Here is a 23894-nt window from a genome sequence, read left to right as displayed (position 1 = left end):
CTAAGGTATCTCTCTGGTGTGTCAACGTGTCAGCAACATAGGAAGGAGCTTAACCACTACAACATTTACAAACAATAATAAGTATTTTAAAATCAATTCTTAGTTATATTGGGAGCCAGTGAAGAGAAGATCAAATAGGAGTTATGTGAAGTTATGTGTTTTAGTTTTGGGGCAGTTACTGTAATAATATACTGCATTAACTCCTTACATGACACAATCAGCAGTAGAATGAATATTGACGGAAAGGATTCAGAAATAGACACAGTTAGCACAATGATGGTGTCGGTGTGAGTTGTCCTTTTGTTTTTGTTTCAGACCGGTGCGTTTGCGTGTCCCTTTATCATGGAAATAAATCCCTAGACATGAGAATTGAATTGACACATCCCTCTGCCTGCCCGCTGACGTATAATCTGATCTTCAAACAGTTTGCAATTCACTGCCGATCTAATTACACTGTCATCTCAAGGCAGCTCATCTAACTGCTGATATTTCTCTGTGGAAAGGACACAGCTCATTTACATATTACAGTGCACTTCTTTTAATATCCACTGGCAACAACTGGAGACGAAGTGTGCAGTCTGCATTTTTAGGAGCCGTTTAATAGTGATTGTGATGTAAAGCGAGGTGCGTTCAAATGTCCGGACCTGTTCCGCACACCAGCAAGGTTCACCTCCTGTGAGGAAATCGCTGGTGAAGTCATGCAACGCTGAAATGTATACGTTTTCCTGCCGCTTAAGAGATAAATGTAAAGAGGCAGGGTGGTTAAACCTGACCAACAGGTCCGCTGTGTTTATATGATGACATTTATTCCCCTCAGTAACGGACAAACACTGATTAAATCAACTTTTAGATCAGCAAACCTATTATTGTTATGTGTGCTCATGATGGCCAAATGAAATGTTCTTATTGATTTTGGTCTTCATTGCAAAAATAATATTAACAGTAAGTTGCAAGAAATAAAATTTTAAAATAATGCACTGATTGATTGGTGTTATTTACCAAATGCAACAGCGTTAATGGTGGTTCCGATGTTTTTAAAGGGGAACACCACCTAATTTAAGAATTCAAGTATGTTATTGTATAGCCTAAGAAAGTTCAGTTAATATTTGTGAACATGAGCTACTCTTTCTCAGTGTCAGAAGCTACATAAGTAAGTCTCAAACTTTGTGATGTCATAGGTATAAAGTCCATATGAATGCTCCATGAATAGGAGTCTGATTTTGTGGACCCACAGAATGTTTGTTTTCTTTTTTATACTCAAATAAGCTTTATTTTATTGTAGTGTTCTCAGTTATGAAACAGAAAATGTACCCATATACTCAGAACATTCCCCTCAGTGCTGTTAGTGTCATCTGAAACATCCTTACCACTTTGTCTGTGGAGCTGCTCTCAGAGTTTATACAGAGTTTATACAGTACTTTATGGCATCACAAATCGAAGTTTCGCTATCAAGTTTTTTTCATGTTTACTTATATCTTTGGACTGTCTTAGACTGTAAGGATAAGCATTTTGAAAATGGGTATAGTTCCCCTTTAATATTTGGAAGGTGTGTAATTTAATTTGGGCTTTTCCTGAAAATACTTAATGGTGATTATTAATTGTGCACAGAAAACATCTGTAATGAGGGTTTTAACTGTCTACAAGAGGAGCCCCCGTCCTCCAGGCAGAGAGACGGGCCCCGCCAGAAGAGGTGAGAGAGAGGAGGGGGGAGGGCTGAGAGATGTTTTACTGGGGGAGAAGGAGAAGTAGGAGGAGGAGGAGGAGGAGGGGGTCGTCCTGGGAGGGAACCAGGGGTGTGGAGGGCCGAGTTTAAAAAGGCAGACAGCGCCAACAGTCACTCACTCTCACACACAATCTGCCCTCTCCTCCAACTCCCACCAGCCGTCAGCTCAGCAGAACCTACAGCTCCTCTGATTCTCTGATTTTTGCTTTGATTCATCCGAAGCGTTGGAACTGTACAGGACTCAGGATCTTTTAATTTCTGAAGACAAAGGATTGTTTCCACTGCAGTATGGAGACCACCACTGGGGAATATGCTGATACCTATGACTATTATGATGACAATGAGACTGCCTGTGACTTCTCAGAGTGGGAGCCCTCTTACTCCCTCATCCCAGTCCTCTACATGCTCATCTTCATCTTGGGCCTGTCAGGTAATGGTGTGGTCATCTTCACTGTCTGGAGATCCAAATCTAAACGTCGGGCTGCAGATGTCTACATTGGAAACCTGGCCCTCGCTGACCTCACCTTTGTTATAACCCTGCCTCTCTGGGCCGTCTACACAGCGCTGGGCTACCACTGGCCCTTTGGTGTGCTTCTGTGCAAGATCAGCAGCTATGTTGTTCTGGTCAACATGTACGCCAGCGTGTTCTGCCTCACCTGCCTGAGCTTTGATCGCTACTTGGCCATCGTGCATTCTCTGTCCAGCAGCAGGCTGCGCTCTCGGGGCACCATGCTGGCATCCCTGGGTGCTATTTGGCTCCTCTCTGGCCTGCTGGCTGTGCCCACACTGCTCTTCCGCACCACAGTGAATGACCTGAATAGCAACCGGACCACATGCGCCATGGACTTTAGCCTGGTGACCATGAACCAGAGGCATGAGTCCCTCTGGATTGCAGGGCTCAGCCTGTCCTCCTCTGCTTTGGGTTTTCTCCTACCTTTCTTGGCCATGACCATCTTCTACTGCTTCATCGGCTGCACCGTCACACGCCACTTCAACAACTTGCGCAAGGAGGACCAGAAGAAGAAGAGGCTGCTGAAGATCATCACCACACTGGTGGTGGTGTTTGCCATCTGCTGGACACCCTTCCACGTCCTAAAGAGCATGGACGCCCTCTCCTACCTGAACCTGGCCCCGAGCTCCTGTGGGTTCCTGCGCTTCCTGCTGCTGGCTCACCCTTACGCTACCTGCCTGGCCTACGTCAACAGCTGCCTCAACCCGTTCTTGTATGCCTTCTTTGACCTGCGCTTTCGTTCCCAGTGTCTGTGCCTGCTCAACCTGAAGAAGGCTATGCATGGCCAGATGAGCTCCATGTCGTCCACGCTCAGTGCCCAGACTCAGAAGTCAGAGATTCAGTCTCTGGCCACCAAGGTGTAATGGGTAACAGGAAAGGTGGAGCGGGGCTGCGGGCTGGTCCCAGCTCCAACCACTGGAACACTTGTAAAAAAAAGACTTAATGTGTCGTTTGTACAAAGCTGGTAAGCTGAGATGATGAACTTTCACCACTGACAGTCATGAAATCCATAATATGTTCCTCCTACTCTACAGCGAAGGATGTGGATGCTCTGTACGTTGTGTGGACTTGAAGCTGGAGCCAGCTGGCTGAGCTCCATAGCTGCTTTGTTCCTCAAATTCTTAGAGAAAAAAAAGTCTATTTTTTTGTTTTGTCTCTGCAAAAGTTCTCATTTCTATCGCGAAAGAGGGCAGAATTATGATTTTAGAAACACACACTGATGTTGGGAATTGTAAATCAATATACACAGAAATCTGTTTACACTGGATGAAACATAAAGCTGTACAGTATTTTCATACCATAGCATTTTTTTCTTCTCTTGTTCGGATCTGTTGCTGTTTTGTTTTAGAAGCACTTGTTGAAAAGGTGTGCGAGCAGGGAAATCAAACAAAGCAGCATGTCCTCTTAAGAGCTTGTTGTTTGTGAAGGTAGGAGTCTACAGGAGGGAGAGGGGGGGTGTAAGAGGAGAAAAGGTGTTGCGGCTTAATTATATAGTTTGTGGAGAGGAGACGGGGGGCAGACAGGCAGATGGCAGTTGACAAATGTTGTTGGGGAACAGGAACGGGGTGGGGTGGTGTGGGGTGGAGACGTTTCACAGTGTAGCCACAGCACTAAAAGGGGGACAAAGGAACTCTGTAAATAAATGTTCCAGTTTGATGTATATGTTTTATTTTTCGACATCACTGTAACTAACTACTGTATTAAAGATGTTGTTCTATGAACCAGATCTCTTAGATTTATTGAATGTATGTGTGTGCGTGTTAACAGCTTTAAAAATGTCATTTTGAAGGTGGAGAGGGAAAATTTTCTGACACAAAGTGTAAATATTTGTAGTAAAGGGGGTCTTGTTCTTGAAACTTAAACTACAGTTTTACATCAGTTTCATTCCACCATCCTGTTGTTTCAGTGCTAAGTATCTCCAGAGGATTAAAGCTTTGTTATGAATGTTTTGAATTTGGTTTACACCTTCAGACTAACAGATCTCTAATCTCTATTGATTCACAGCCAGTATCCAGACTGTAACTGGATTATGCAAAGTGGCCATCATCCTGAGTGTGTATTCGATACTCAGTTGTGACTTCCATCAGCTGGGGTACTTCAACTGTTTGGTGACGCAGTCCTGTGGGTTACAATCAAAAGTTTTTAAATCTGAAAGGCTGTATTTATTTAAAACCAGCAGAAGAAGTATTTTGAGTAATGTGTTTTTAATCAACAGGCAAGTAAATTTTAACGTACCTTTGATTCATGTAAAACAATGTCACATAAGACTATCTATCAGCAGGAGGTAAAGCCAACTGAAGCCCACATGTTCACTGAATAATAGGGTCATTACCAATGAGTGACTCTTCTGAGGGATCCTTTGATTTGACAGTAATGAGCTCTGTTGGACATAATCACCGTTTAGAGATGGCGGCGGAGGGGGGAAGTGGGGCTCTAATCCTGGCAGAAGTCGGGCCACCGAACAAGTCAATATTTGTCCCCACTGACAAGTGATTGCAGTTAGAGCGGTTGTTGGGGTGCGGGGCGGGGCTGGCGGGGGGGTTGATGGGAGGAGGGTGTCTGACTGCAGATGCTCAAACACTCTGAGTGAAGGATTTTACTTAGGAAAAAGGAAAAATAGAGAATGAGGTGAGAAAGTTTGAGAAAAATCTAAACCAGTTTGTCTCGGGTCACACTTCAAAGTAAAAACACGTGAAATGGCGAGAACGTGAAGCTGATTCATGTCATCTTTGTGTGTGAGAGCTCATGTGTTAGTTATTGTCCAACCTGGCAAAATGCAGCCGATTTGACAGCAGTGGAGCATGAAGCAGATCACAAGATGGTCTCTGTGATGGATGTGAGGGCCTTGGCGTGTTCAAAACACGCTGACAGAAACAGGACTGCTTAAACACGCAGATATTCCTCATATAGTTCAGTTAGATGTCATTTGGAAGGATTTATGGGAGAGCCCATAACAGGCTTTTACAGCATCATTACAAGGACTACAAAAAAAGAATTCATCCATCATCTGCTTCATCTTTAAACATATGAGTTTGACAATAAGACAGTGGACTCAGGGTGGAATCAATCATGCATGCCGGACTGGCCAGACTTGTTGTTATTGAGATGAGCTGGGCTGACAGCTTGTCTGATGCTGTTAGCCAGCAAGTCCACTTTGGGATAACTCACCCAGAATACCAGCTGAGCAAAGCACCAGGGGTGCATGGGGGACACTGCTGACACAAAAACAACAGTTGCGTAGACCACTGAACGCACATAAATGTTGACTGAGTTCGTGTGTGGCCCGTGTGACCTGTTTGCATGCGTGGATGTTTGGGTGTGTGGGCTTTACAGTGCTCCCAATGTATTCTTAGAGGGAGTTCAACCATGTTAACCCACTGGTCCCTTAAAATGATTATTTTTTTCCTCATTAGGAGAGAGGAGCATGACCACAAACACATTAATGTTCCAGTTTTGGTTGTTATGCCCAACAGCTGCCATCTCTACTCCAAAAATACTGCACAATATACACACTGTGCAGCTAATTTCGTGACATAAATGAGGCGCATTCACAACTTAATTCTTCTAGAATAACAACAGTCTCATTGGATTTTTTTTAAGCTATGTGTTTGTTTTACTGTCTCTATTTGATGGACTTTTTGTCATATCTAAAGACCAAATTAGATTATGATCCCTTTCCTAAAAGACAAGACTGGTGATACTCTGTAATTCTGTTACTGTCAGCAGTAAGACTAAAGCCAACCTATGTCTTTCTCTCAGTACTGTCATTCAGGCTCCCCTGCCCTGTGTGTGGTTCTCCATACTGAAAGCTATTTGTTGCTCCTGAAGATGTAAACCTGTGATAACTTGTCTCAGATGCACGGGCTGTCAACGCTAACCCTACTTTCATTGTCGCATTTGTCCACCTGTTGCCAGACCATAACACACACACACACAAACACACACACACACACACAAACACACTTACACACACACACGCACGATCAGCTCCCCTTTCCTTTAATCACTCCCAAGACAAACAGCATTAGCTCGTGGAAACGTGTCACAAAAGACGTAGTTAGAGAAAGTATTTCTCCATACAATCCATCCATTAGCTGCAATAACACTGCAGCGCAGAGTGAGGGGAGGGGAAGAGGTGGAGGGTGGGGGGGGGGGGGGGGGGGGGGTGCTTCACTTATCATCCACCCAAAACCTTTGTCTGAAAGATCAAAAGGACCTTTGGGTGTTACTCTCCCTGCCTGCCTGTTCATCTTACCTGTGAATCTAGAGCACAAAGGGCCCCAAAAAATCAGCAAAGAGGACTTGGTGGTAGAGGGGGGGAGTGCTGCTGCATTTGTTCCTATGTGGGTGGGTTGGCAAGCAGGAGTGTGTGTTACTTTTTTTGTCCTCTCCCCCTTTCTGGAATTATCTGTTAATTATTTAAAGGCCTTGAAAACACCTTTTCCCACTCAGTTTTTTATAATAAGCAATAAAATAGGTATATGGCGACAAGATGTTCTGCCAACGTCTGACCAGTTTTGGTTATTTCTCTTGAGAGACTTGCATTTTTATTTTATTTTTTGTTCACTTTGAGTTTCTCACTGGTTTGATGTGGGCAGGGCTCAATGGAAAAAAAGTGATGTCACATAGGTCCATGAACCAATCAGTTTGGCAGCATTTGACTCAAAACTAAATGACAGTTATGGGGTTGCATGTTTATGTTGCCAACACCAGTTGTCAATCAGCTCTTATGAAACCATACCCTCATAGTCCTCAGTTAGCTGATCAGTTCGATTTTTGAGTGTTGACAATTAGTTGAATATTTGATGCCACAAAGAAAGACATCAATTTCCTTGGGCTCTGAAATATTTTTGTTTTATTTGTAATTTGCACGTCATGAATATTTTCTTAATCTAACTTTCTATTAAACTAATAGCTCACCATTTTGGGAAATATGCTTGTCCGCTTTCTTGTGAAGAGGTAGATAATGAGATCAATACTGCTCTCAAATCTGTCAGTTCAATATGACGCTGGAGCAGCAGCACTTAGCTTAACACAAAGACTGGAAACAGGGGGAAACAGCTAGCCTGGTTTTGCTCTTTTCAAATGTAACAAAATTTGTCAGCCAGAAGTTTACAGATGTTGCCTAAACACATGTTGTCACCATGTAAGTTCTCAAGTATTCCCATGTTACCTACATTAATAATCTGCAGGGTAGTGTTTTATCTCTCTTTAAGGTTGATAAAAAGTTGCTTTTACTCAGGTAATTAATAATGAGCATTCATCTATGCTCACTGCATTTTACAAACATTTTATGTGCACTGGGTGGATGCCAGTTTCCTTAAAAACCCAGTTAATGTCTGTTGAAAAATGACCATGAGTGAACAGGTGGGATTTTGTAGGAGGAACCGTCTTTTAAGCTCTGGATTGACAGCTTTGTGATGAGAAACTGTCCAGAGGATTAAGGCTCGCACTGTACTGTTAATAACATCAAGTGTCTGAGTCTGTGGTGGTCTGAGTATGAACCCAGCACCAGTCTAGACAGCAGAGCCTCTGCTCCACCAAAACAAGTAAGTCCAACCTGACGCAGAAACCTGGAGAGTAGCAGTCTCCCTCTGTCAAAACTGACCCCCATCCCCTCCCACTAATTCCAAGTATCACCACTTGTTTACAGAATAAACACATTGAATGTGAAGGATTTCTTTTTTCAGTCTTTACTATCTGACTGATGTCGCACTTCCCTTCCTTTCAATGAAAACTGTTTCCTGAATTTAATGAACTGTTGGCTACAAAACAAGCTAACATGTTACAGAGTGCTACAGATCTTAAATGTTCATGATCAAAAGATGATGATAGGGCTATAAGAATCATGAAAAAAACATGGCCAAACAAAAGTGTGTGCTCACTGCTGGACAGAAGGTCTTTTTATAAATCTGAGCTGTCTATGCAGGAGAAAGATGCAAGTACTATTGAAGCTGGTGCAATATGACCAGTTGAAAAACAGAAAAAGGGCTGAGGCATTTGCATTTGCTCAAGAGTTAGAAAACCTACAACTACCACAATGCACTGCATTGCACCAGACCAATAAACGCTTCCACTGGTGGGTGACCGTGACGTAATGCAAGCTTGTCTGTTTTTCCACAGGAAATAATATGACGACCAGCTGGTAACAAGTGATCTCAAATTACAGTAAAAAAGTTAAACTTTGTTACTGAAAACATTTTGGGTAAGAAATAGGTAATGCAGTAACAGACACCTGATTCATGTTTTGTCAGCACTGCTTAGTTTTACCATTTGATCTCAGTATTTTCAGCCTGTTTTTACAGTACAGAAATACAGCACCCACTTCTTGGCACACGAAGTCCAGCTTTAGGAACAAACAAAGGAAATCAGGAGAACTTTAGATTCCCAGGGAATATGACCCAAGCATGTTCACGCACACATACACATACATGCACATGAACGAGAAGACGCCCATTATAAAAGCATTTGAAGGGTGATTGTTCAGGGCTGTTTCGCTGTTTCACTGTTTTGCTGTGTAGACTAGTATACTGTTGTATGCTGAGTTCTGCGATTAAAGTAACCCCGTTGACTGTAACTTTTCTCCGTGGTTCTCCGAGTCTCTTCATTTCAATGTTTGCTGAAGTTGAGTATTTTCCTTACAACTGTCAGATTATTGTATTACAGCTTAAGGGTGCAGAATTTTGAGCTACACTCCTGCAAAGAATTTATCAATCTGCAAAATAATTGACACTAAATATAACTTTTAGTGTCCCTGTGAAACTGCATAAAATGGTTCCTAAAGAAATGAAGTGGAGTGAGAAAAACAAAATGGAAATATTCAGTTTTGTTAGTTCCACTCATGTCTAATACTTGTACTTTTTGGTTTTCCACCCTCCCTCAGAGCTTATCTTGTGATCTTTTTGATATTCATGCTTCTGGGTGTAAATAAAAATGAGTAAATGCTCATCTTTTTCCTCATATACACAAACATTTCTACTAATATTCCTTCTCAGTTTTCCTTACTCTATGCTGATAGTGATCAATGGCATTCCACAGCTCATGGAAACAGAGCGAAATCACCACAAATCTTATCAATAAGGTCTCACAAATAATGAGGCATTACATGTCTAATCATGCCTCACAAAAGTGGCCACTCAAGTATCCAATACACACCAACACTGCAATCTCTCTTCTTGACTTCCCCCCATATTGTTGGCTGTAAATTGTTACCACGTCTGCTCTAGAATCACAATTGAAATCAGCTTGTGTCAGTAATCCGTCTGGTTTAACCTGGAAGTGGCCTCTTGCTGTAATTGTCCAGACCTTGAGAACAACGGCCTAGAAAAATACAGCATTTACATGAGATCAGTGTTTTCATGGTAATGTTGTTATCTTTTGGCACGTTTCAAGAGGCGATTAGGAAATCTGGGCTTTCAAATGGATCTCCCCCAACGCCGCCTCCCTGTCATTGTTATTCACTGTTGTTCAGGGTCACATCCACTCCACCCGTTGGGGCACTAACTACATCTGATTGGGGGGCTGAGAGGATTTGAGTCAGCTGAGAAAATATATAAGAGGATCTACAGTACACTGTTAAGACTGGACTTAAACTTTAAACATATGTGGATCATATGTGGCCATGTGTGTGTGCATCTATTCATCTGTCTATCTATCTATGAAAAACCATGAAGCGGCTGCATGGTGCATAGTAATGAGCCCTGCTGCTGGTGGATATCGTTAGGCGAGAGATGCTGCTTCCGAGGACAGCGTGGCTTGGCCAGACCTGAATGTGCTGGACTCTCGTCCCCTCCGGATACGGTTGCCCAGGGCCCATCATCCCTTAGACACAAAGATTCTCTTCACATCCTTCTCTATCCCGTCCATTGTGAAGGGCCTGCCTCTAGGCACGCGGCTCCTGTGGCTGCTTCAGGGCTAAATGCATCTCCTGTCACTGGCTGGTCCCAGTGCCAGTTCAGCTGCTGGAAGTACTCAGGTGCTCAGGTCTCTGAGAGTAAATATCAGAGGTAAACTACTGGGTTTAGCTCACCTTTCTTGCGCAAGTCACACTTATACCTCTCATAGACAGGGAACAGGCACTACACTTGCTGGTGGGTGTTTTAACCCATTTTTTGTCACTCATCAGGAGCAAGACACTGGCACATTTTTGCAAGAAAGAAATGGACAGATATAAAATAGCTAAAAGTTTAGTCTGCATCAGTACATGAAGTGAGCTTTGTGCTTGTCAGGGTGTTTAAGACACATATTCCTTCCTAACCAGGTAGAATCAGCATCATGGTGATAAAATAAACAAATAATTGAAAAAAAGATAATTTGCTAAATCTCTCACTAGAAAGTCACTTAAAAAACAAAATGGACTCAAATGGTGTTGCATACTCTGCACACTCTCCTTCATCTTTTCATCACAGCGCAACTGTGATGAAAAGATCCTCTTCCCTGGGAGCTTATCAGTACAGCAGCAGTCTGCTGTTTGGCCACTGGGGAGCAGCGGACTGCAGAGACTAGCAAGTGGGGAGGTTACCTCACCTTCCAGCTGATCTCGAACCTCATATTGGTGACTTCATGGGTAAGTTACCATCACTGTCCCACCACAATGTTGATATTATACAGTTTGCTCAATGGTAAGAGTCTTTCCAATCATTATTGAGGGTCATGTATGAATTTCTTACTTTCTAAATGACTGCTGAACACTTCAAATTTTAAATTTCAAAAAGTGTTTTATGTTGCTACACTGCAGTTACAACATGCACTTAGTTATAAAAGTGATTCATCACTCTCTATAAGCATAGTGACAGGATTCATCTATCTGGATGGGATAACTGTAAGCACATATAAATGAACTGCTGCCATCTGTTGGTCAGGTTGTACAATTACCAAAATATTTTTTCTCAAAGGTAAAGAGTCATGTCACACTGTGTACTGGAGTAAGCTTCCTTTTGAAAACTTTACAGCTGATATTATTAACATATTTTTCATACATTCTTATTATTATTGATTTACAGATGGCCTGGACTGTATATTAAGATGGCATGAGGAATACTGACCCCAGCTGAACTTCTCCCAGATAAACTTTTGCAGCAAAATGCATTGGCTGTATTGAAGTGAATGGGAAATCTCCTTTCAAACTCTCACAAGACACTTTATTTTTTACCATTATAATTGCCATTTCCAAACCTACTTTTTATTTCTACATAAAGTTAGTAACATGGCTGCAAGTGCTGTTGTAGTAACAGCCCCCTCAGCAAATCACAGACAGCAGTGTAGCAGGTACAGTAATGGTTGTAACAAGCAATAACAGACGTTCATGATCCTGGTTTGTTCTCATGACAACTGCATAAACGTTCAAGATTTTCTTTGTCTCTCAAGTTGAGTCAGTCTCCAGCTTTAGCTTTTGGCCGGGCAGGCTTTTTGCGCTGATACAGCGGTGGGCAGGTTGGAGGGAGCGGCTTGCGGCACTGGCACGGCTTGTTGCCTGGGTGGGAGAGCAATGGATCTCTCAATAGAAGTCGAGAGCTTTCGCCCTTCGAGGAGTACAGTGTCTCTGATTTGGCGCGTGGGCCAATGATGACAGGGGCACACGTTTTAGGGATGATGGTGGTCATGGTCCGAGTCAGGACTCTTCCTCTTCTGGCCGCCAGAGAGGGAGCTGTTGGAGGCTTCAGTTTCTTGTCGGGACCTTTGCCCTCTTGCTGCTCTCTGGGATGCTGGAGACTGTGGGATTGCTGGCTCTGCATCTTACACTCCAAGTCTTTCAGAGCCTGGTCAATGTAGGCCTGCATTTCTTTGCGCACCTGAGAAATCTGCACTCCAAAATCATCCCTTAAGGCTTTTTTACTAGCCTCGAGCTTTTTCTCAAAAACTGCACACAGATGCTCTTCCTTTAGTTCCATCTCATTCTTGCTCTCATCCACCAGCCCTTCAGCTTGTTTCTGCTCCTCACTGCTGACATCCTTGCCCTCTGGGTCACCGTTCACCTGTGTAATCTCAGTTTCTCTGTCTTTGACTCTTTGCACCAGCTCCAGTATGCTGCTCTTTGGGGCCCTCACTTGTGATCTGATCTGGTTACGTACCTGTTGGAAAACAGACTGCACCTTTGCTTGTGATTCCTTTTCTGCTGCAACGTTTTCCTCCGAATGTTCATCCTCCAGACCAACAGAGATCTGCCCCTCTCCTGTAGCTTCATCCTGCTGTTGCTTCTGCTGTTCACCATTCACCAGTATTTGTGGATTTGTTTCAGATGATGATTCACTCATTTTTATTTCTTGGCTTGACAGCTGTTGTGCTCCCTTGGACTGAGCTACTACAATTATATGAGGAGTGCTGGCGTGGGAAGGACCTGATTCACCGAGGTGTGTGTCCTTAGAGGGACTGGATACCAGGGGATTTAGGCCTATAGTCTAGTGTAATGCAGCATGATGTGTGAGGTAAGGTTTGAAATATTGTGTGAGACAACAGCAAGGCAAGTTAATCTAGATCAAAAATAAAAATCTATCAAAAAACAAAATCAGCATTTTGAGGTAGATGAGACCATTAAAAAGCCTGGAAAAACTGCTTCTGCTCTAATAAAGCAGTACTTAGGTGTATGTGCAGCTCTCTCCAGTGGTACTTAAGATGATCTAATAGCTGTGATTATGTAAATCAGCTGAAATCATTTAATGCAGCATGTTGTGTTCTTCTGTCTGCGTGTGTAGTTGCATCCCATGACAACTGTGAACCTCTTGGTAACAGCATGAAAAACAAAGATCTTCAGGGACGGTCGCAGTGGGAGCACTGAGGGGCGGGATCATAATTCTCGTTAGTGAGCTGTTAGTGGAATGTGCTGCGGTAACACACAACTAGCAAATATGTAGTGTTCTAGTAAAGCTGTTCATATGTTTTCTGTGGAAGACTTGACATATACCAGCAACAGTTCAGTTACTCTAGAAGTCTTAATTCATTTTAGACTATATCTTTGAGATAATAGTCTAAAATGAATGAATAGATGTTGAGATGTTGTAAATATGTGAATCCCCAATACACTTAGTAAACACAGTTTGTGTTTGGACTTATTGACTTAGACTCAGTAACTACTCAGTAAGATGTACCACTTTACAGTTTCCTGCTGACTTGGTCAGTCAACAACAGTCAATCAAACAATTGCAAATGTTAAACTCAGGTTATGGGATTACTGTAGTTGGGAAATTTAGGTCAATGGTATGATTATATATGATTTGCAGGGAAAAATTAGAACTTCATTAAACTCCAATAACTCCTACTGGAGTCTGTATTCGATGTACTGTTGTACTGCTGCCCCGGATAGCTTTTGCCTTTTCATTTTCTCCTACACTAGTGCTCTCCACATACACTCCACTCCATCACTTCCCTTATGTTCGATTACATTTGAATTTACACTTCATTTACATTACATTTCAAAAAAACAAAATGAAACTTTGTTTCGTTTTGTTTCGTGGTTGTTGGGTTTTTTGTTATTTTTTTTTGTTTCGCTTTGTTTTGTTTTCTGGGATTTTTTTTGTCAATTTTGGTGGCCCCCATCAAGATGGCACCCTAAGCGGCTGCCAGTGTCGCCTATAGGAATATCAGCCACTGTCCATACAGATACAGCGGTGGTAGAAGCCACCTTGGTGGCTTGTGCTTGTTTTGGGGTCACAACGTGGTCAGTTTACATGCTTCATTGATTTAGGGGCAATTATTGTTGCAGGATTATTTTAGACAAATATATATATATATATTTTAACACCAGACAACAAACATATATATATACATATATATATATATATATATATATATATATATATATGTTGTCTGGTGTTAAAAGTCAGAGAAAAAGAGAACGTTTCCATGCTTAGATTGTGGTAGGAGCTGCAGTGATTCTTTTAAGAGCGGTTTAATATAATCAGTCTGCTCTTTACTCTGAGGCCTACTCCTATAACACACAGTTAAAAAAGTTTTATATTCAGTATCTTGATATGGTTTTATCACTAAAACATTAATTATAGAGAAAATTATAGTCAACAACACAGGTACATGTTGTTTGTGGTTCTCAGGCTGTGATACTGCAGCTAGAAACTAGCTGTAAATTGATTTGATGCACCTTCCAGTGTTGTATTCAAGACCACCTAAACCGAGATCAAGTTATGACCAAGACCAGAGTGTATCAAGATCGAGACAAGACCAAGGGGGTTGAGACCACTTCAAGACTAAGACCACACCTGTAAGTCCCACACTACATGACACACTTGGGACAGAATGTAGAACATGTAAACCATAGACACTCCTCAAATTCATCTGAAATGTTCACATTCCCATAAGAACACCCACAGAAAACCAGTAAGGATTCCTTTTTATTCACCCATTTTATTGCAATACTGTATCTGTGTGTGCAATAATGTGTAAAAATGTCTCAGTAAAATAATCTAAAGGTATTTTCAGAGGTAAATCTTATGTGTGGTCATTTTCCTTTGTTTTCTTTGAACAAGCAGCTGAAATCAACTAAACCACCTTAATTCAACACTCCTTTGTTGCACAGGCAATTTAGTGTTATCCCCACAGTCATGGTCTTGACCAGTCTTGAAATAAAATACAGAGTCCCTTTGTCTTTGTCTGAAGTTGAGGCTGGGACAAGACCAACAAGGCCGAGACCTTAAACACCTTAAAGTGGTCTTGAGACGAAGACTAATCTTAAGTACTACAACATTGTTCACACTGAGGCCTACTCCTATATAACACATACACAATTTTTACATTCACTATCAAGTTATGATTTTATAATGGAAATGTTAATGATAGATAAAAATGTAGTCAACAACACAGGTACATGTTAGTGTATGTGGTTCTCAGGCTGTAATACTGCAGCTATAATAATAATAATAATAATAATAATAATAATAATAATACATTTTATTTCTGGGCGCCTTTCATGACACTCAAGGTCGCCTTACAGTGTAAAATACAATTAAATACAAAGTACAAGATAATTAAACATTTTACAACAAACAACCAAACAAATATCAGTTTAAAAAGCAAACAAAACAAGCATAAACAAAACATCTACCCACTCAAAGAGAGAAGGAGAGCCTGAACAGGTGAGTTTTCAGCCTGGATTTAAAGTGTGGTAGTGAATCTATATTTCGGAGGTCAGGGGGGAGTGCATTCCAGAGTTGGGGAGCAGAGTGGCTGAATGCTCTGCCCCTCATGGTAGTGAGGCGAACGGAGGGGACAGTGAGGTGAATAGAAGAGGAGGATCTGAGGGTGCAAGCAGGTATGGTGATAGGAAGGAGGTCAGAGAGGTACAGAGGGGCGAGGTTGTGGATGGCCTTGTAGCTCAGAAGTATAATCTTGTAGTGGATGCAGTAGGTGATGGGGAGCCAATGGAGCTGCTGTAAGATGGATGTGATATGACTGGTGATAATACGGGCAGTGGAATTCTGAACCATCTGCAGTCTATGGAGGATTTTCTGGGGGAGACCAAACAGGAGGGAGTTGCAGTAGTCAAGCCGGGAAGTGACAAGACTGTGAACCAGTATGGCAGCGGTGTGAGGTGTGAGGGAGGGGCGTAGGTGGTTGATGTTGCAGAGATGAAAGGCTGACCGGGTTATATTGTTAATGTGGAATGAGAAGGAAAGCGCACTGTCGAGGATGACACCCAGACTCTTTACCTGAGGGGAGGGGAGGATGGAAGAATTGTCAGTCGATATGGTGAAACTTTGGGCTTTGGCTAGAGTGGATTTATTGCCAATTAGTAACATTTCTGTTTTATCACTGTTTGAGGAAATTGCATGTGAACCAGGACTTTATTTCATGAAAGCAATCAGTAAGGAATGAGGGAGGGAGGGTGGAATCAGGTTTGGAGGAGATGTAGAGCTGGGTGTCATCCGCATAGCAATGGAAATTAATGTGGTTTTTATGGAAAATGTGACCAAGGGGGAGTAAGTAGATGATGAATAGCAGGGGCCCCAGGACAGAGCCCTGGGGCTGAGAGGCAACGGTTTTTTCAAGAATTTTTGAGAGAAATGAAGGTTGGAAATAGGGCAGAGGTTATTGAGTTTATTGGGATCTGCACCAGGCTTATTCAGTATAGGAGTAACAGCAGCTGATTTGAGAGGTGAGGGAGCAATTCCAGTGCTGAGAGAGGAGTGGATTATGTGTGTGATGAGAGGGGCCAAGGAGGAAACAGTGGCTTTGACTAGAACAGTTGGAAGAGGGTCTAATTGGCAGGTTGATGTTTTGGCTTTCTTAATTAGATTAGAATTAAGATTCAGCAACAGGTGGTAGAGTGAATGCTGAAAGTGACTGAGAAGGGAGCAAAGAGGTAACAAAGGAAGATGGATAGCAGTTGGGAACAAGCTGTTGATGGATATTTGTGATTTTAGTAGAAAAAAAGGAAATGAGGGTGTTACAGAAGGCAGTAGAATACATATAGGGAGGAAGTGAATCAGGAGGTTGTGTGATATTTCTGAGCACAGAAAAAAGAGCTTTAGAATCAGCTTCATTAGAATTAATTAAACCAGAGTAGTAGGTGGATTGGCTTGCTTGATACAATCTTTATAATGAGAGATATGATTATAATACTATGGATAGTGAGACCAGACTTTCTACAGAGACGTTCAAGTTGGCAACCTTTAGCTTTAAGAAGCCTGAGAGTGGGTGTAAACCAAGGTGGAGAGCGAGTAAAAGTTACAGATATAGTTTTGAGTGGAGCCAGGTTATTTAGGAGATTGTTGTTATAGTGAGAAACCAGTTCATCCAGGGTGGAAAGACTGCTTGTACTAGGAAGACAGGTAATAACTGATATTGCGAAAAGACATAGTACGTGGGGGATCGGTTTTGCAAAGTGGTATATTAACACTGAAGGATAACAGCAAATGGTCAGAGAACAGAACAGTGTCTGCCTTGCAGCAAACAGGAACAAAACCAGAGCAACAGGTTAAATCCACAGTGTGTCCAAACTTCAGTTGTAAATTTATTTGATGCACCTTCAGTACAAACGTATGGTCTAGCTTTCAAATAAATCTTAAGTCTCTTTTTTTCTACTTACATAATAAAGGGAAACAGTTAAATTATGGAATCTCAACTAATAAACTGTAAAAATGTTACAAATACTCTGTAAACAATCTGTAGGCCGACTATCAAAATAATGTGTTACCTAATGTGCACAAATTGAAACCCTGCCACCTGCACTTTAGCACCAGCTGAAACTCATTAATTCAACCTATAATGTCCTAAAAACAGAGTTTAACGTCTACAAATGGATTTTAGATGCGTCACATTTTTAGGTGTAATACAACAGCCTTGCGTCCTTTTCTGTAACTCTTCAATTGGAATAACCCTAATTATTGGAATACAACATGTGGAGGAAGATTGATAGGATGGGGCATTTTTTGAAGGTTCATTCCGCTCAACCCCAGCAAGCCAATGAGAGTCCTCCATGAGTGCGCCTCCTCTTGCCACTAAATACTAACATATGGTCTTCACATGCCCGTCCTCTAGGAACAAAACATCTGTAATTTCAAACATGTTTGGACAAACATTTTTTATCCCTAACAGTTATGTATGTGTTGTTTTGTATTTGGGTTGCATGGTGAAGTAGGGAAGCCGTTAAGTTTGCAAAAAAATCAAGGTATATGTATTTTAGATATGGCATTTATTGTAAGCATCACAGTCAGTTGCATTGAACTGACTGTGAATTAAGCAATGATGAGGTCTGATCAGACCTGTGGTATATTGATGTTTTTCCCAACTAATCATTGTGCAAAAGTGCAACGTGCATCAATACTCCCTCCTCCTCCTCTTCCTCCCCCTCCTCCTCCTCCTCTTCCTCCCCCTCCTCCTTCTCCTCTTCCTCCTCTCCTCCTCCAGTATCTCCTCCTTACTGGTGGGTGTGGATTTAGAAACGTCCTTCTCTTTAAAATTCAGAGGCTCTTTGTAAATTTCATTCTGACAGTCAGGTCAGGCCACAAGGAGCAAGATGGTGAGTTACCTTTCACAGCTGAGTCATTTTAGATGAGTGATTTTTGTTACCTGTGATAAGGAGACCTTTGTCAGTGTACCTGAGCATGGTTGTCCTTTTTCTTGGTATTGTAATGACTTTAAGATGTGCTTTTTTTGATTACAGACAACATACACAGATAAAGGTGAAAAGGTAGGTAACCTAATCATATGCATTGTACTACTGAACAAAGGTTAATAAGTGATGTTGCAGTTATTTGTTGGTGTTAATTTTGCTGCATACTGTCTTTCCCTTTTTCTTAACTAATTAATTTGCTGCGACAAAAGCTTAAAAGTAAATCTTCCACCCATGATCATTATTTCTTCTTGTCTTTAGCACGAGCAGGGCAGATTCCTCTGCTTTGATCACCTTACATTCTGGGTTGGAAATGCAAAACAGGTAAGTGAACTCCTAACTTTTTTTAAATAATTATTATTATCAAATGTATTGGTTTTTAACCAACTTTTCACACAGGTGGAGGAGTAGACTGTACATTCAGCAAGGCTATTGGTTCCCCAGAGGGGTGGAGGGGACACAGCTTGTAAAAACCCCAGACCACATACTAAATTTCCCACAGCGCAAATTGTGTCAGGCTTCAACATTCACCAGGAGATGGAGCTGTCAGAGAGTTTGAGGCCAACCTGTTGCCTGTTTAATTCACTGTACCTTCACTGTGATTTTCTGCTGACTAAAAATCATTGTCTTCAACAGGCTGCATCATATTACTGTAACAAGCTGGGATTTGAGCCTTTCGTCTACCAGGGTTTGGAGACTGGCAGTCGTGAAGTGGTGTCTCATGTAGTCAAACAAGGCAAGGTAAATGATCCTCAGTCCGGAAGTAACAGCACACATCATGCTTAAGACCAGAGCAGTGAGAAAATCAGCAATAACAAAACTGGCAAACACTGTTCTGTGCAGGTTGATTTGGTATTTGACTTTTAGTGAGTATACTTAATAGAAATTAGTTTAACCCAGTTTCATAACTGATCTCATAATGTACAGTTTAATTGACCAATGTGGATTATAATGCTAGCTGTCAAATAAATAACTAAATATAATACATAACTATACTGGACTCAAACAGTTTCTTTGTACAGAGTGAATCAAATGATAGAGGAGGAGTTAATGTTTTCAATTTGTGTTTCACAGATTATTTATGTGTTCTCATCTGCCCTCAATCCTGGAAACAAAGGTACAGTACTTATCAGAAGCTGGCTCCTCTATATTTTCAAGTAAAAAAAATGACTCAAAAAACAATTATAAAAAAATAAAATAACTGTAATTTTAAAGTTCTGCATGCATTTTTCACAATTTATCTGGCATTCACAAGTAAAATCATTTTGAAGATTTTACAATTTAGGAATATAATTATACATACATTGGTTTGAGACTTCAAAAAGGAGAGATGTCACAATGCAGATCACTGGATTTTAATTCTTGCACATATTTTGGGAGACCATCTACAAGATTTTTATTAATTATACTTTAATTTCATGATTTTTTTACCTCACTATTTTATTGTTTCAAGTAAAACTTGTATGCATTTTTATGTCTAAAATACATTTTTACACCTTAAATATCCTGCTGGAAGAACACCGAGCTCCTGTCATTATGTCCTTATTATCAATAAAAACAACTGCATAAAGATATTCCTGATATATCCTGACATGCTTTCGTCAAATAAGTCCAAACAATCCTTGTTAGTGTGCACAATACTAATGTACATCGCGGAAATATTACTATATCATTCCTATAGATTTGGCAAAGGTCAATTAATAAAACATACAGAAATACATTTAAATCATTACTTCATACGTTTATAGTGTTGAAGATGAACAAAGCATAATTGACTTTGTGTGGCTAAAGATTTTTTATCATCTTTTCTCAGAGATGGGAGATCATTTAGTCAAGCATGGGGATGGAGTGAAGGATATTGCATTTACAGTGCAGGACTGTGATTTCCTTGTGCAGGTAAAATTACAGGGTTTCATTTAAACGTGCATTCTCAGCTATTTCCTAACTCACTATTCACTTTTGAGGTTACATTTATTTGCTGTATGAAATCTGCTGGATTCATGGATTCACTTACCATATATCCTGATTCACAGAAAGCCAGAGAGAGAGGTGCAGTCATTGTAAAGGAGCCCTACACCCTGGAGGACAAGTATGGTAAAGTCAGGCTGGCCGTGCTTCAAACGGTAAGACAAGTCACTCAGTATGAATTTGCATTGATTATTTTAGTCACTATTTTGATTTAGCACATTCAAAATGTCCTACATTGTACACTTGCCTTTGTTTTCTCCAGTATGGTGACACCACACACACGTTTGTGGAGAGGAGTGGATACAGTGGGTTGTTTCTGCCAGGCTTTCAACCCCCTATATTCAAGGATCCTTCATTAGCCAAACTGTAAGCGTGCATATGTCGTTATTATGTTTATAAGGTGATCAAGTCAGAAGAATAACTATATGTCTGTATACTCCTGTTCTCCCACACAGGCCAAGTGGACACCTGAACTTCATTGATCACATTGTGGGAAACCAACCAGATGATGAGATGGTTCCAGTGGTGGAGTGGTAATGGACTTAACTATTTCTTGTAGTGTTTAGAGGCTTGCAACACACTTGCTCTTCATGCCTCTGTCTCACGATCGAAGGGTTTCTGATTCTTACATAACTCTGTTTTTCTTTTTCTTTTTGGCACAAGTCAGTGATCAGCATGACTTTGCGTTTTTTAAGTGGGTCTCCAGTACATTTCCACATCTGGATCTTGTTTTTACCCCATTATCTGGCCATGAAAAGGCGGGGAAAGGCAGCTCTCTAATTGAGCAAGCACATTGGTTGATCCTGGAAAGAGGGGTGTAACACAGGCTGGAGGTTCTTTGGGGAGAGGAACCACATGGAGCCAGCTCATTAATCAAAAAGTCACTTTTTTATGTTTACTAGGCCGCAATTCTTCGATTCTCATGTAGCTCATGAAATAATAGTAGCATCAGTTCAAGGCATTAAAACAAAAGAAATCTTGTGCTGGCTGTGCACTGAGGAAATAAACTAAGCATTTAAAATGATTCAACATGGGGAATGTTAACACTACAAGAGACACTTCATGAGTGTTTGGTTCGTGTTCTAACAGGTATCAAAGAAACCTTCTCTTTCACCGCTTCTGGTCAGTGGATGACAAGCAGCTTCAGACAGAGTTTAGTGCCTTACGCTCCATTGTTGTGGCAAACTACGAGGAGACTGTGAAGATGCCCATCAACGAGCCTGCCATGGGGAAGAGAAAGTCTCAAATCCAGGTATGTTCTTTACATTCTAACAGATACATGGACTCCAAACAATTCACTTGTGCATAAACTATTCAACAACATTTATCCTTGTCCTACAATGTCACTCACAGGAGTATGTGGAGTACTATGGAGGACCTGGAGTGCAGCATATAGCCATGAACACATCTGATATCATTACTGCAGTAAGTCTACAAAACGATTTGGCTTTGTATGTAGATGCCCAAAAGCAGTGACAATATAACCCTAACCCTAATCCTAATGCTCTGATGAATCCCTGTTTTGCAGATTCGTAACCTAAAGGAGCGTGGGATGGAGTTTATGAGTGTGCCAGACACCTACTACGACCAGCTGAGGGAGAACTTGAAACACTCAAAGGTCAAAATCTCAGAGGACCTGGATGTTCTGCAGGTCAGAACTAAGATCATACTTCAACTATTCCAATAATGTTACCTGAACTTATATATCAGCCCATACTGAGTACTAATCTGAAAGCATTTAAAAAAAATCAACAGGTGTATACTAACTCTATATGGATGTGAAATGACTGTCATAATTGTTGTCTGGCATGGCTTAGGTTAAGCCCTAAACTGGTGGGATTTTGCAGTGTAAAGTATTGCCAAATTGATGACATTTTGCCTGCAGTTAACGTTGCACTATTTACCGGATATCAGTTCTTCTTTGCAGCTCTGTAAAAGTAGGTGCCAGTGGCTGCACAGCAGTACTTGCTGTCTAGGTTACTGTTTTAAAGCGGCAAAGAAGAATTGATTTCTGGGAAAACTGCTGTTTCATACAGGTGTGAAATAACGATCCACTATTTTAAGCAGTACTGGAGGTGTTTCCTGTACTGATGTCGGTATTGAAACAACTCTAGTATGAACCTCATGTTTTCATGTTTGGTTAAAGCAATAACTATACATATGTCCATATCTAGTAACCACCTCCAGTGGTGCAGATGCAGTGTAGTGCTTTGGAAGAGCTTCGTCTTTGCCTGCATCAACTGAGTGTATAAAAAGAAAACATACAGAGCCAACTATTCAGCTTTACAACCAAATGAAACATTAATTACAATAGACAAATGTTATCTTGTGATCTCACTCATATCCAGGAGCTGAAGATCTTGGTGGACTACGACGAAAATGGCTATTTACTCCAGATCTTCACCAAGCCAGTTCAGGATCGTCCCACTGTGTTCTTGGAAGTCATTCAGAGACATAACCACCAGGTGAGGGCAACCCTGGATACACAACAACTTTTACAAGGAAAAATAAATTACACAGCACATGCTTCTTTATCTCAATTTAACATCTGTGCTGTTAAGATGATTCACTTTGCTGCCATATCAGTAACTTAAATACATGTTTTATCCACAGGGCTTCGGCGCCGGAAACTTCAAGTCTCTTTTTCAAGCCATCGAAGCAGACCAGCATGCTCGAGGAAATCTGACTGTCCTGACACCAAATGGAGTTTCAAAGGGCATGTGATGCCAGTGTTAACATGGCTTTAGAGTTTTGGACAGTCTCAGTAACTAAAACTTTACTATGCTACTACACTGTCTGTAAAGGGTCCTGCTTACTGTTTAAGAGTATTACAATGTAATAATGTTCTACATCGATGCTCTAATACAATAAGAACACACAAAGCATGTTTAGCAAAGTTATTCTTTAATTTTTGTGTGACTTGCATGTTTTATCACAATAACATTTAACTTACATGTCAAAAAAGTATGTCATAATAACCTGTCCTGATGTTGGTGAAAGATCATCTCATGAATTAGTATCAGTTATCAGGAATACATCACAACTTAATAATATTATGCAACACTTTCTCGTATATCTTCTTAAGAAAACCATAATCATTCATACAAGCTTGACTCAAGCAAAACCCCATTTCAGCTCTCATAAATGAAAACATTTAACTATACATGTTTGTTATCATTTGGACAATAAGGTCAGCAGACACTTTACTGTAACAGCGACCCTTTGCACGATGTCTGGAGTGCCTGTGTTGTGAACTGACAACTGCAATGTGTGAAACAGTGGTTGCCATGTGTTCATAAACTGTAATGTACAACCAAATGTTTGTTTTAACAGTGATTATTAGGTGGCGCATTAGCATTTCATGCCAGACCTCCACTGATAAAGTTCCAAGAAGTGCTCTGTTCTGTTCCTGTCCTAAGTGCTGTTTGGGACAGTTTATTAAATCATTATTCACTGAGCAGCACCACCACTCCTGTGCATTTTTATAAGCTGCTGTATAGCTTCCTGTTATTGACTATACAGTTTTTAATAGTATTAAAATCGCTTTTTTGAAACATCTTCAGTGTCTGTGTTTATATTGTACAGTACCTCAGGCAACTTTGGCTCTTGACATAATCAGGACAATTCATAAG

The 23894-nt window shown here is 41.0% G+C and overlaps 2 protein-coding genes across 2 annotated transcripts; both read left to right on the top strand.

Moving 5' to 3' along the window:
• The first annotated feature begins 1829 nt into the window (after nt 1–1829).
• On the top strand, nt 1830–3955 carry aplnra (apelin receptor a). Its single transcript, XM_033618966.2, has one exon. The coding sequence runs from the start codon at nt 2012–2014 to the stop codon at nt 3095–3097; it is 1086 nt and encodes a 361-aa protein (XP_033474857.2). The 5' UTR covers nt 1830–2011; the 3' UTR covers nt 3098–3955.
• Nucleotides 3956–18091: 14136 nt separating this feature from the next.
• Nucleotides 18092–23820, top strand: LOC117251936 (4-hydroxyphenylpyruvate dioxygenase). Its single transcript, XM_033618513.2, has 14 exons — nt 18092–18201; nt 18346–18372; nt 18556–18618; nt 18931–19035; nt 19369–19411; nt 20108–20190; nt 20328–20417; nt 20525–20628; nt 20718–20795; nt 21352–21514; nt 21616–21687; nt 21791–21913; nt 22611–22727; nt 22876–23820. The coding sequence occupies exons 1-14, from the start codon at nt 18199–18201 to the stop codon at nt 22984–22986; spliced, it is 1182 nt and encodes a 393-aa protein (XP_033474404.1). The 5' UTR covers nt 18092–18198; the 3' UTR covers nt 22987–23820.
• Nucleotides 23821–23894: the final 74 nt, after the last annotated feature.

This window comes from Epinephelus lanceolatus, chromosome 9 (genome assembly GCF_041903045.1).
Source record: "Epinephelus lanceolatus isolate andai-2023 chromosome 9, ASM4190304v1, whole genome shotgun sequence".
NCBI lineage: Eukaryota > Metazoa > Chordata > Actinopteri > Perciformes > Serranidae > Epinephelus > Epinephelus lanceolatus.
This window is presented reverse-complemented; position numbering and strand designations above follow the sequence as displayed.

Bases quoted from the DNA above. Each gene is read 5' to 3' on its own strand.
- aplnra (XM_033618966.2), top strand. From the start codon at position 2,012: ATGGAGACCACCACTGGGGAATATGCTGATACCTATGACTATTATGAT.
- LOC117251936 (XM_033618513.2), top strand. The intron at 18,619-18,930 runs GTAAGTGAACTC...TGTCTTCAACAG, and splicing joins GGGTTGGAAATGCAAAACAG to GCTGCATCATATTACTGTAA. The intron at 20,191-20,327 runs GTAAAATTACAG...CCTGATTCACAG, and splicing joins ACTGTGATTTCCTTGTGCAG to AAAGCCAGAGAGAGAGGTGC.